The sequence below is a fragment of the Neopelma chrysocephalum genome, unplaced genomic scaffold (assembly GCF_003984885.1).
Source record: "Neopelma chrysocephalum unplaced genomic scaffold, ASM398488v2 Primary Assembly neopelma1_98, whole genome shotgun sequence".
NCBI classification, from domain to species: Eukaryota; Metazoa; Chordata; class Aves; order Passeriformes; family Pipridae; genus Neopelma; species Neopelma chrysocephalum.
In genome coordinates this window covers 940,406-954,542 of record NW_020897761.1, presented here as the reverse complement: position 1 = coordinate 954,542, position 14,137 = coordinate 940,406, and the positions used below count along the sequence as shown (strand labels likewise).

General features: G+C 49.5%; 1 protein-coding gene across 1 annotated transcript in view; it reads right to left on the bottom strand.

The window, feature by feature from the left end:
* PAPPA2 (pappalysin 2) overlaps nucleotides 1-14,137 on the bottom strand; it is an 88,680-nt gene that overhangs the window by 23,574 nt on the left and 50,969 nt on the right. The window contains exons 15-17 of the mRNA XM_027694535.1: nucleotides 8,592-8,763; nucleotides 6,144-6,318; nucleotides 3,596-3,809 (exon numbers count right to left, since the gene is read on the bottom strand). Of these exons, the coding sequence (XP_027550336.1) occupies nucleotides 3,596-3,809; nucleotides 6,144-6,318; nucleotides 8,592-8,763 (561 nt within the window). The remainder of the gene's footprint in view (nucleotides 1-3,595; nucleotides 3,810-6,143; nucleotides 6,319-8,591; nucleotides 8,764-14,137) is intronic.

The window sequence follows — 14,137 nt, the reverse complement described above, 5'->3', positions numbered from 1 at the left end:
ACCAGGTCGTAGGACCCTCCAGTGCTGTGCTTCAAACAGCCTGGGCAACCTGGACTGTAAATCTTCATCAGAGACCTTAGAGGTGGAAGTAACAGAGGAGCCCAGATGACAGCCTGTGTTTTCTTTACCTGGCTGTTTGGCTCCCACACCTGTGCAGGTGTTTGCCTTCCATTTGGAAGGGGCCAGACGTGGGCAGAGACAGTGAGCGCCCCGTGCCTTTGTGCCCCCCACAGATGTGCCTGGTGCCCTGCTAAACTGGGATGCTCTTGGGTCAGAGTCCTGCTTGGCCTGCTCTGAACTTTGTTTTGTGCTAACTCCTTCCAGTCCCATTTTCTCCTCCACGTTCTCCCGCCTCTTCTTCCTCTTTCCTGGTCTCTGTAGTCTTTGAAAAGGGAGAGAAGGCAAAGAGGCTGACACCTCCATGAAAGCTCATCAGGGGGCTGTGCTGTGCTCCATTGATCTCTGGTCAAAATGCAGGCTGAGACTTTAAAAGCTGCCTGAAAAGACCTGGGTGCCAGATTCTTCTTTGCCTCATTCCCTCAAGCTGGAAGAAGAGGCTCAACCCCTCACAAAGGCAGCTTTGAGATCCCCAGATCTCTTCTCTGCAGGGAATTATCCCACAATGGGCAAGTGAAATAAGCCCTCTGCAGGGTCTGACCTTTTTGGTCCCCAAATCGAGACTATGCTCTCAGCATTAAAGTGCTCCTCTAAAGGATCTCCTAGATATTATCACAGAATCATGGAATTCTTGTGGGATGGAAGGAACCTTAAAGATCATCTTATTCCAACCCTCCTGCCATGGACAGGGACACCTTCCACTGGGCCAGGTTACTCCAAACCCCATCCAACCTGGCTTTGTCTATTCCTGTCAGAGATCTGCTTCTCGTGGCACTTCATGGTGGAAGAAACAGCGAGGAGCACTGAGGGAGTGATGCCCATTTTCCCCAAAGTACCTGAGCCCTGACTTTCAGGTCAACACTTTTCAATGCTGCAGCTGTGGGTGATGCCAAACATTTCTCCTTGACAGTTCATGTCTTTGTGTGATCCATGAGGTGGGTTGGTGCTGCCTTTGAACAGATCCTGCCTAAATCCAGAGAGCTCCCATCACAAAGCACAAATGCATACGTTAAGTTCCCCTTGTTACCCTTACTTTGGGATTAGAAGTGAAATACCTTGGCAGCTGGAAACCTGCCTGTCATGTGGCTTCTCCAGGCTGAAAACAGATTTCCTTCAGTCAAAGAATCTTTACCCTTCATGTCAGCATTGCCAGTCAGATGATGCTGCCAGCAGAAAGGCAGCAAATCTCTGGCAGGATCTTCATTACACAATCAGTATTTCCTCAAGGATCCCTTGTTGACAAGCAGTGATTTCCCGGGGGCCTTTCCTCACCCAGGTTAATAGAGAAAAGCATATTCTCTGAGACAACGGATATTTCTCCATCCCCTTGCTCTTCCACTTATGCTATGGGAAGTGAATTTCAACTATGATCTCATCACCTTCTAAGCATCCCTACTGCTTCTGCAGTAAAATTCAACTAACAAAACAGAAGTGAGGGAATTGCATGAACATCTGTGTCCAAGATCATCTTGGCTTGGACAGAGATAGCTGGATCCCACCCATGATTCAGGCCTGCATAAGGTGGGCACTGTAGTGCTACCACATGAGGAGCAAAGCTAGAGAGAGAAGAATAATTCAAAGGCAGTTTGACTATATTTCCAAGGCTGAGGGCATGAAAGTGGGCATGAGGCATCTTCAGTATCAGTCATGGATCATGCCTGACTTTTGTTCAATTTACAGTACACAGAGTCTGGCTTCCCTGTGCCCATCAACACCTGTATGGCACTAAATCCTTTACCACGGCTCATGCTTGCTGGGTTGATGGACAACAGGGAGTCAATAGATCAAGAATTCAGTTTTCTGAACCCAGCAGGACAGCAGAAGTCCCTAAAACCTGATGTCCCACTCATCAGCTCAGCCCCTGGTTGCACACCGGGAACCTGCACCCCACCAGTGGCAGTCACTCGCAGAGCTTTCCGTCACCTCACGTTTTGCAAAACTGGCCTGATCAAAGAAAGAAACTTCTCACTCTGGCAGCTTCCATCCTCTCCCTGCCAGGGCTGAGACACCAGAAGGATTTCCAGCAATCCAGCAGCTGACTGGCCTGGTTACTGGCTAGTAGCTACTACACCATGCCAAGGGGTTTGTACTCGTGCTGAGTGTACATGCAGAGCTCCAGATGAGACCATACAACGACATTTACACTTCCAAGAAAAGGTTTTTGCTTAGGATCAGGCCACTCACACAGGACTTAGTCTGCACGATAAGAAAGCAATGCATTTTCTGTCTATGTGGTTTTTGTATTCCGCCATCAGAGATGTCAGATGAAATAGCAGCAACAATAATAATAATAACAGCAAACGTGAAAATGCGATGTCAACAAGCAATGCTATGAAAATGCAAACCACTTCACATGGTTTTCCCTGACTTGTCTCACATGCTGCTCAGACCCATAGGGAGCTTAGTCACACATCAGAGGAGCCTCGGGATCTCCCAGAGGACATCCTTTTTACCAGCAGTTGCTGCAGCAGGACGGAGGTGGCCTAACTTTGCAAGCTCAGTCAATCTGTTTGCACGTCCAGTGCCTGAAGTGCCACAGGCATGCAAGCTGCTCTGCAGTTTGCAAAGCAGTCCATGTGATCACAGCCATAACCATCATTTGCTCAGCTCCCCTTGGCCCGAGAAATGCTCCTAACACTGTGAAAAGCTGTTTACAGAAACCACTTCCTTCATTACAAGGCAAGAAATTTGGCAATTGCTTCCCACTGCACAACAACCCTACCCCAGAGCAAAGTAGAGATGAAGTCTGCATCCAATTAAAACTGGAAGGGGGCATTAAACAATTAGCACATAATTACCTGATCTGGGCTAGAATCAAGACTCTGGGGAGGACCCAGCCAGTGCCAGGGAATCTTTAGTGACCAAACCCAGTGGGGACTTCGGCTGGAGGCGCTGCAGACAAAATGCTGCTTTACCCCCCAGTGTCGTGATATTGGCTGAGCAGGGCTAGTGAACCACCAGGAATTTTCCCCCAAAGCATCGGGAAGAATCTTCTCCCATTGAAATGCCAGTGCTAGAGATTAAATTTAGCCAAGAGGCGCAAGGGGGTAAAATGTTAACCCTGACAAAAGGCAGCCATTCATTCTTACAGTGCCTTGTTCTATATTTCATCACTTTTAGGAAAGACAGAAGCTCCAGGAATCTTCTCGCACCTTGTTACATCTAATTACCTGGGAGTCTGCAAACACTTAATTTGGTGCTTGATTTTCACCAAGTGACAAATACGTAGGAGGTGCACAGGAAAATTTGCATGTTTTGGGTTAAAGCACTTAACATACACAACAATATTACACCTTGTTCACCTAAGCCAAGGAATGCCTCTTGTATTTCAAAAAATCTGTGTGACCAGAGCAAGATGCTCCGTTTGAAGAGTAATTCAGCTCTTCAGGACTGCCAGTGCAGCATCACCTCTGCTCCTCACTCACGCTGGGAGAAGAGGAGGAAGGAGAGAGCGGTAACAGACCTGCCACAGACTTACCTCTTGGGCTTGTCCACCGCGTTCTCAGCCACGTGGTATCCAGGCTTGCACTTGTAGCGACAGACCGAGCCCACGTCGTGGTTGCCCTGCAGGCAGCGAGGGACCAGGAGCTTGGCGTTGGCCACGGCGGGCGGCGCGTCGCACTCCAGCTTGCAGTAGGCCTCGGGCAGCGACCAGAGACCGTCCTCCAGGCAGGTCAGCCACTCGTTGGTTCCTGACCCCGAAAGAGAAGAAGGTTACAGCTGAGCCAGGGATGGATCCTGCTGAGGAGAGCTCAGAGCAACCAGCAGAAGTCCTCGTTAGAGCGTAAACTGGCACCAAAGGAGGCAACAAACATGAAGGCCACGGACTTCATTGTCTGCTCGGTCTGGTTGTGGCAGAAAATACTTGAATGCAGACAGAAGTAGGGAAGGGCCAACGTCTAGGGGACAGAGAAAGGATCTTGGTTCTGCAAACCTCCTGAAAACTTTCCCTTAAACTTCCCCTCTCTGCCTTAGGTAGCCTTCAGTGGGCCAGGGACTTTTGTGCAGGACACCTATCTGTCATACTTACTTCAGCCCACCTTCATTCTCCCCAACTTCATTCTCCCCAACTTCATTCTCCCCAAGTGCTTTTTGCAGCTTGTCCTTCCTTATCAAGCTGTAACATATGCAGTGCAAGGTCACAGAACAGTTTGTGTTGGAAAGGACCTTTAAAGGCCATCTAGTCCAACACCCCCTGCCATGGGCAGGGATACCCTCTACTAGATCAGGTAGCTCAGAGCCCCATCCAACCTCACTTTGAATGCTTCCATGGATGGGGCATCCACCACCTGTCTCGGCAACCTGAGAGTCAGGAAGATGGAAAGTTCCAGGAGAACAGGCATTCACAGGCTTCACTGGTGTGACTGGGAATTCAAACCATCCATTATTAAAGATTTGGGTTGAGTGTTACAGACCAACTCTTTGTTGTTGCTGGTAGATCCGGCTAGATGGGTGGCCAAAAATGCACAGATGCCTGCAGGAAGTGTCCAGGACTGCATTACCCACGTGGTGTGGATGATGGATGGCTCCCTGGGAACTGCTGAGCAAGAGGAAAAGCTGGACTGGAGTGAATGGGACTCTTCCTACTGAGAGATTTGGATCAGCAAGTTCCTGGTGCAGCCAGGCTGCTCCATAGTCCCTTCAAACATCACTTTCTTTTCACAGGATCACTGCTTTTGGACTGGAAGCAAGACCATATCTCCACTCAGTGCTTTCATTCCTGACAGGTCGGGGCTGCCAAGGGTCGTCCCCCACCTCCCAGTGCCACACAGCCATGTCATCCTTTCCTTTCCTATTATTAGCATTTATTAGCCTTGAGAGCCCATAAGGACATGAGCCTTCGGGGAGAACAAGCATCGAGCACGTCCCTGCCTGGGCAGCTCAGCTGGATCAGTTGGACCTCTAAGAGTTTACCCACATGGCTCAGCAGCCTTGGCCAAGCACCTCCAGCCATCCTGCTGGAAGGGTGCTCCACTGAGGGGATGCCTTCCCACCGAGGGAGCCCATGGAAAACCTCCCAGTGACTTCAGTGGGAACAAGAGGCAGCTGTGAGTGAAAGATCAGATTAAAGCTCTGCCCTCAGCTGACCCACCCAAGGCAGCAGGCATCGGTTCATGCAGAATTTGGCTTGTTTAGATGCTGATGCTACCCTTTGATCAGCTCACTCTGGGGATCTGCCACCATCCTCCCTGTCATGAAATGAGACCTTAATTCCCTGCAGTTTTTGCTCCTTAGATTTAACTTTTTTTTTTTTTTTAGTAAATGATTCTCATACGTTTCGGCTATAAATGTCTCCATAAAATAGGGCACCCATTAAAATGATTTGTTGTATGTGATTGTTCAGAGCAAAGGCGTTGGTGGAAACTCACAAAGTCCCAATGCTTGAAGCTGTCAAGGCAATTACCCCCGAAATCCCATCCAGCTCAGCCCTTGCACAGACAGGAACAGTAGCTCTCTTTCTCCAGCCTGGCTTAAAAACATTCCTGCGGCTATCGATGGAGTCGGCAGAATGAAAGCCAGGCCATGGTGTGTCTGGGGCACTGCTGTGTGTCTGGGCGGTGAACATCTCCCAGACTGCTCTGCAGCTGTGGGCATCAGTCTCTATGGCTTTATACAGCCCCAGGCCCCTTGAACCACAGGCTTCCCCACAGCCACCAGGCACCCAGCCACTTCTGGCTCTCTGAAGTCCTCTCTGTCTGTCCACACTTGGCTGCCTGCATGTTTCTTGTCTCCCTCATCCCAGTAATACTTGGGGCTCACCAGCTATCAGGAGAAGGCATTGCTACACCCTGAGGTGGATGGATAAGGGCTGCCAGCCAGGGGATGGGAGTCAGAGGGAATTATCCCCACACTGTGGTGTCTCTGCTCAAGGGGGATGGACACCCACCATTTCGGGAAGTAAGAGCCCACCTGGCTGGCAGAAGCCAGGATAAATGGGAAACTCCAACGGTTTGAACAACTTGGGACAGGCATGGAAAGGTGGCATCAAAAAGGGTGGTTAAATCTCTCAGCACTCCAGACCGTACCTTGAAGCTTGGCTGGGTGGATGCAGGAGAAGGAGCATCTCTGCAGGTAGGTGGTCCCCATGGGGCAGGAGAACTCGGCATAGTACACGTGGGACTGGTCAGGGACGCCGCAGTCGATGGGGTCACAAGTCACAGATCTGTCCCACCGTCCCGAGCTGCACACCAGCACCACCTCCTGCTGCAGGAAAAGCAAAGCTCCATTAGACTCCTGCAAGGGAACTTTATTCTACTGGTGTGCCACCACAGCAGAAAGGTGCAACACAGGTTTCAGGACAAAGAGAGCTCTCTAGCATTTTTCCTCCACCATTGTGCCCTTTCTCCCCGCTCTGGACACTGAGTCACAAAGCCCTTACCTGTTCACAGGGTGGCACGTGGGGTGTGAAAGCAGCAAATGGCCTTTGGGGTAACCCTCCAGCCACTGTGCAGTCTGAGCAGTGCCAGAGCACAGTAAGGGAAAAAAGAAAGTCCCTTCAAGATACACTCCAACTTCCTGAGCTAAGTTATTCCCAGCTCTGTGCGCTGCAATTTTCTCCCCTAAAAGATCAAGTCTTACTTCAGCTGTTGTCAGGCAGCTCTTCTGTTGATTGTTTTTCCCTAAATGCACCAATTCCCTCGTGCCTCAGCCCACAGACCTCACTGAAATCGTAAAACCTCATTTACCAATCCTAATTAAACAGCCCTTACACAGATGGGGGACTGCATGAGAACATAAACCCCCGTGGCCTCACCACTAAACATGGTCAAAATGTGCTACCAACTTCGTCAAAACTGGGTGGTGGATGATGGTTTGTCTTGAGCAACCTGGTCTAGTGGAAGGTGTCCCTAGCCATGAGGAGAGGGTTGGACTAGGTCCCTTCCAACCACACCTATTGATTTCCACTCCCAGACTGCTCACCCCAATCCACCAGCCCTCAGCCAGGGGCTAAGGATCAAAGAGGTGTGTTTCAGCTGTTCCTGATGTCCCTTCACTTGCTGAGCACAACCACGCTGCTCGTACAGTCAAACGTGTGACCTGTCCTCCCTCTCAGCATGTTTTTATTGAACCTGGATGTGGTGGCTCTCAAGGACATCACCAAACTTGAGTCTGGTCCTCTGGATTGTGCAGCAGGATAATAGTGTAGCTGAATGAGGTGGAAGAGGATGCTCAGAAGAATAGCTGCGTGCATTTTCCCAAAATGCCTCGAGATGAGTAAGGTTACAGCCAGACCAGTAACATCACCGGAGGGCTCAGGGCAAGGCATTTGCAAGCTGCCATCTGCTGTGACAGCCACATGGTGAAGCTCTGTTCAGAAGTTTCCCATCTCGTTGCCAAACATAGGAAAACTGTCACCCGAGGCAGATTTATTTTGTGCGGTTTCGTTTCAGAGAACGGGAACATTTTGTTTTCCCTGGGCATGCCTCGGCCCACAGAGCCGTGTGGTCATGTAATTAATAACCTCCCAGTGACCAGGGGCTGAGCAGGGCATCCCCAGCTGCCCTACTGCACTTTCCAGTGCCCACCTCTCCTCTGGCCAACGCCGATGGCTGCAGCATGGGGAACATGCCTACCAGGAGTCACAAGCACTTGCAGATCTCCACGGACAGGAAAGGTCCTCCCTGCTAAGATGGCCCAACTCACCTCCATCTGTCCACACCCCACACGAGTTCACGCTCTCACTCAGTCTGGCATGGGAACCACCTCAGGCCTGGAGACTCGAGTTCTCCTCCTGGAACATCCTAAGGATGGGACATGCTGTGCCTACAGCCCTGCCAAGGTGACTGCCCGGATCCAAGGCAGCTCAGCTCCCAAGGACACACCAGTCCCAGGTCTCCTCTGTCAACAGCTAAGAGTTGTGCGGGCGTGTGGCTTTTACAAGGCATCCCCCAGCCCTCTGGAAAGTGGGACAAACTCTTTCATGGTGACCTCTGTGCTGCCCTGCTGGCGTGGGCAGCGTTCCTGCAACGCAACACAAAGGAAGAAAAGCTCTCCGTGCTCTCAGCTGCCGCTAAATATAGTTGCTCTGCAATGACTTCATTTTTTCCTCAGCCATTAACTTCAGCTTTAAGAGAGAAAACATCCCAGGGATGTTTAACCCTCCCAGCGATGCCCAATGGAGAACAGGAGTGCCTACCTCTCCCTCTGCAGGGAGTGCATCACCCTGGCTTGAGACATCTCCTGCAGTGCCTTTCAGCCTGGTAGGGCTGTGGTCTGCAGGTAGCACTGGGCTGGGAGAAGTAGGACCGCTGCAAGGGAAGGAGATGGATCTCCAGAGCAGGACCACCAGCCATGAGCCCAGAGGTCCAGCACCGGAGCAACACTGGGCTGGGATTTATCGGAAAAGCAGCGAGGAGGTTGGAGCTGGAGGAACAAGGTGTTCTGGGGTCACTCCTACCACTGCAGGGTGGTTAAATCTTTCTTAACTAGGTCCAACAGGCCATGGGGGCACCCCTACCTGAGGGTTCACTCACCTGGGTGGGGCCCAGGCTCTTCCCGTTGCTGGAGCGGGGGACAAAGCCCCTCTGGCAGGTGACAGCGCACACCATGTGCCCCGGGCCATCCGACGTGCAGTTCAGGGTGGCAGCGTGAGCCAGCAGTGGCTGTGTGCAGCTTCCTGACCCCACACAGGCACCGTGGGCACAGCTGTGGGGGAGAAGAGAGAAGGAATCAACGAGTGGGTCTTCGGCAAGGAAGGGCTCTCTCCAGGTGGCCCCTGCATGGAACACCCAGCAGGCCGCAGATGCCTGGAGATGCACACCTATCCCTCAGCCCCAGCTTCTTCCAGGCTTGAAGGCTCCTTATAATGGTGCCAGGAGGGTACTTTTTTCCAGCTCTGCCTTGGCTGGACCTGATCCCAACCCCATCTCACACCTTTCCAGCAACCATTGTGTCCTTTTGAGTGGATGAAAAGAGGCACAGCTCAAAAACATTCCAAAATCCATGCTGCCTGGTGAGGCTACTCCAGCTCCTCTGCCCCAGGGTGTGCAGGCTGCATGGGACAGAGCCTGCACACAGCCTGGCACCAAAGGGCCTCGTTGCAGGAGGACCAAGAGAACAAAAAGAGGGAGGTGACAAAGAGAGGGGAAGCAGGAGGTATATTTTTGTATGAGTTTTGAATCCACACCTCAATTTCAGTCAGCCTTAGTACAGGATAAGACAGAACTTGCAGAAATGGATGGTCAGGAAGAAAAAGATGAAGAGGCCTTTTTAAACTCTTTGCTAATAGAAGGGTGTCGGGTATGTCAAACTCTGTATTAGACATCAGAGAATCCACAGAGGATTCTCCAACTGTGAGGAAAAGTTTAGCTGGAGAAGAAACTCTTGCAGATATTAGGGAACCATCCATGGGAGACTCTTCATATGATGTGCAGTCCCCCTTCATGTCCACACAGCTACAACCACAGCTTGTGATGGAAGGGAGAAGCTGGACATGCAATTGGCCCCTCCACCCCACTCTTGTCACCTTTCCACTCTGCTGTGATGGTCTTCAGCACCTCTGCTCTTTCCACAGGCCCACACAGCATTTCAAGCCTGTGCGTGCTGATGTCAGACTTTTTGGGATTAAGACCATCCCAGCATGCACCTGGTCCAGCACTACAGACTCACCTGGGGCCACTAAGGTGAGACATAGCTAAAAGGAGGAATAACCTCCCCTGGGCACCACTGCAAGCTACAAGAGGTCACAGGAAAGTTTCCAATGCATCACCAGTTCCTTGGAAATAAACATCCTCCTCCTCCTCACTGCAGCAGCTTCCCACTGAGGACCAGTTGTTAGGTACTGATTATTTAAGCGTCACAAACAATCCCACAGTGAAGAGTAGCGTTGGCCAAAGGGTTATGATCTCCATCAGTGAAATGCAGCCAGTAGGTTAATTACTTGGGATGGAATGGGCACAAGATATGGGGTTGACACAACATGCTCTGGTTATCCATCAGCCTGGCTTTATCTGATACCAAGTGGTATAGGTGCAAAAGCTGACCTCAGTCCTCCTCAATCAGGGGCAAAGCTGCTGCAGCTTCATGCATTAAGTGGGGAGAGAAGGGAAGGAGTTGTACCCGAACACCTCACTTCCCTCTGCTCCCTGCTTTGCACAGGGCTCCTGGCCATTGCCATGAGATGCCTTTCTCCCAGCGAGGCAGAGGCAAGCCTCTGCCTCTTGCCTTCACTCACCCTCTCCAGCCAAGGATGCACAGCTAGAAATACCACAAATGACACCAAAAAAAAAAAAAATAGAAGAAATCGTTGCCGACACAGACGTTGAGGGAACACAATGTGCTGTTGACTCTGGACCAGTCCACCGAGCCAAAGACACGGTGGAAACCTGCAGGCCACAGCCCTGAAAGAGCCGGTGGGCACAGGAGGGGACCACAAAGGAGAACAAGAAGAAAGGGGCTGTTTTTTCAATGCAGACCTGTTTATGAAGTGAGAAATGGTTTCAGGGCAGCTGCTGCAAATTCTTTCACTAGCTTATATTTCCATTTGCTTCCTTTTTAAAGAATTTGTTTTATGAGCAACAGCGTTTGTCAGGTCATTAGCTTCTGAGGGCATCTGGTACCAATTGTAGCCCTCTCCCCTCCCTCCCCTCCTGCAGTCACCTTCTCCGGGCAGTTGCTTTGCTCCCTGCCTGTGCCCCCGGCACACACATCCTCCCATCCCTAACTCCACCTCCCTGTGATGGAGCTGCTCTCCTAAACTTCCTTGTGTGCATGTCTCTGCAGGAGCAGAGGAACTTCTCTTTCCAGCCTTGCTTCTGCATCCCATCCCCTTCCACGCCAGTCACGGGTACTCATGAAGATGCACCTTTCCGCTAGCCCAGGTTGCTCCAAGCCCCATCCAACCTGGCCTTGGACACTTCCAGGGAGGGGGCATCCACAGCTTCTCTGGGCAACCTGGGCCTCCCCACCCTCACAGTAAAGGTTGATGGTCACAACGTTGAGTTATGGAGCATTTGCTCATCGCAGCACTGGATCGGGGGGGGTGGTGGCATCCCCCAGACACATCCAAGGCCAAGAGCTTGGTTGGAGCAGCTCTGCTGGTGCTGGTGGAGGGACAGCACATCATCTGGGGCAGCCTCAGCAGCTGGGACAATGCTGTTATTAAATAACAATAAACCAAGAACTGATCCTTTTCAGCAATGCTGGGCACATCATGGTTTTCCACCAGCTCAGAAGCATAACTGGCAATGGGGTATAAAGTAGATTGAGAGATCAGCAACTTTCTTACTGTATTATAAATACAAAGTGTTATGTAGGGTAGTTATACATAAGAGACTGATAATTACAGGTCATAAATCAAAATATCAAAATATTTCTTTTTATATTTATCACATATATACTTATGCACAGGTTCTGTATGTGCAAGTAGATATATTTTTGAAATCAGAGAAAGGTTTGGGTTGAAATAATTACCTTTTTCTTTGTCCCAGAAAATGACTAATCTATCACTGTTTTCTCTCTGATTAACTACACCCCTAATCCCACAAATACCCACTAGATTTTATTTTGGAAATGATCTGAGAGCAATCAGGTCAAGTTCCGAGAAGCTGTTCTCATCCTACACGTAGCTTTGAAGTCTGGTGTTGCTATTCCAGACCTAAAGAGGGGCTCACGTCACTGAAAGCTGTCTGATTTTCTCAAATATATCCCTAAGCTTAAAAAAATATACATCAATTCTACCTACAAACTTTGACTTGATTACTTGTGGGTCCCTTCCAACTCAGAACACTCCATGATTCTGTGACTTCCTTTGCCATCATCAGCATCATCATTGCTGTCACTGCTTTACTCCAGGCCAGGGCACTCTTGAGCCTGGTGGTGTACAAGTGCAGGTCAAAAAAACCAAAAAAAGCCCTGTGGCCTGGCCCCATCATGATCCACACGCTTCACCAGACTTGGGTAAAGTGATGGAATAACTCGCAGCTCCCAGCCCCTGGAACACCCCAGCGAAGGCTGGACAAGGAAATGGTGCAGTTAGCCCAGTTCTGATCTCAGCATGAAGGAGCTCTTTCTGCTTTTGATGATAAATGAAATTCCTGTATCGCAGCTGCAAACTCCTGACTCCTGCCCATTTCTGATTCAGGCCATATAAGATGTGGGATGAGCCAATATTTCTTTTATTTTTTTTCTGCCTGAAACATCAAAAAAAATTTCCACTTCTACCCCAGCATCTTTTGAAGCTCAAACTAATGATTTGTCAACAACATTTTTACAAAATACCAAGATTTTTCTTCTAACTTATTCCATGTCAGCACAAGCCTGCACGATTTTCTGGGCTCACCAAGTCCCATAACTTATACATCAAAGGAGGTTTCAGATCTGGAAGGCTGTGAAATTCTGCCTAGCAATGGCCCTAACTGCTCCAAAATGGTAAGAGCCTTGTCCTGAAATGGGAACAATTCTAAAAATTAGAGCAAAATTTTTCCTTCGGAATCCTTCATCCTTCTAGAACAAAAGCCATTGTCAGCCACGGAGCACGTTGAGCCAGTGGTGGCAAGGCTGGTAGGGAAACATTGCTTTTGTTGTGACAGATCCCAAACTCTGAAAAGCTGAAATTTCATGTTTTACAGCACTTATTTCACAAAACACAGAAAATACTGATAGATTTACCCACGTCAAGCTAAGCCAAGTCAAGTGCAGTACAGCTGCCTGAAGTATAATAAATCATCTGTACATTGCTGTAGCATCTACCCAAGCTTTCGACCCAGAGATTGCTGCTAAAACATCCCTTATCATCAAGCTCCAACTCCTAACAGGGGAAACTTTTAAGTTCTTCCCATGGTGCGAATTTTTGGGTAGAGGGGGTTATAGGAGATGTTGACAGAAAGGTAAAGGCTCCAGCCAAATCTCCTGAAGTTAAAAGTCGTCACTGCACGTACGCTGGTGGAGCCTGGATTGTAGCACTCAACATCAGCGAGATAAAAGATGTTTACCCCAATGTGGTCTAGCAAAAGAGAATAGCTAGGAAATGAGGAAAGGTGTTTTGGAAATACTTGGGAATGTCTTCCTTCAGGCGTGTTTCCCGTGGAGGTGAAAGGTCTCACTTTTCCAGTAAATCTGATGGCAACCACCCTTGTGGGAGCAGGCTACGTGTACAGACCCAACGGTGCTGATGCCTCTTGATTACAATCTGCACTGAGGTTGCCATCCCAAGAAAAGGTGTTTGCTTCTGTACGTGACTCCCAAAGAAACTTGGCAAAAAAATAACATCCCCGTGAGTCATCCACTGTCATCGGCCTCAGAGACAGGGAAAAGGCATCAGGGACACATCAAATGACCTGCTGGCCCCCCTGCAGCCACAGGGGAAGAAAAAGAAGCGAGAGTAAACCAGCTTAATATATTTCCAGAGAGTTCGTTTCCATCTTTTTTTGTTGTTGTTGTTTGCTACACCAAAATAGATGTATAGAAGAATAGAAAGGGAGGTTGAATGAGATGTCAGGTTTGGTCTAGTCAGCTTCCCAATGTGATCCAGGACAGACTGTACCTAAAGAACACCTTTATCCATATCCAATCCCCACAGGAACACACTGCACCTCATTTTCTCAGCTTGCCCAGAGGAATTCACTTCTAATCCACATCCACCACCATGAAAGACATAGAAACAGCAGAAAGATTTCAAAAGGGGAGCTGCGAGCAGAAGCCATAGCTAAGCTGCAAGACTTATGCTGTAAGATTTAAGGAGGAAAAAATATTTATCACGACAGAGAGAAGATAGTGAGAGGATCTGACGGCTCTGTACAGACACATACACACAGAAGAGTCATCTGTGGCAGGAGGCATTGAAACCTTTCTGACAAGGATGGAGCAAAAGCAACACCTTTCATCTTGAAATCAGAGGCACCCTCTCAGCAGAGAGGGTTACTGGGTGTGAGAACAGCTCAGCAGGGGAAATGGTGGACTCATGACCTCCTGCAGCTTGTGACAGGAGATAAGAGAACCTTCTGAAGGATGAGTTTAATCCAGTTCCTGTGAAAAATCCCTGCGCCTGTATGACATTAGGAAAGGCAGGGCAGAACAGGGG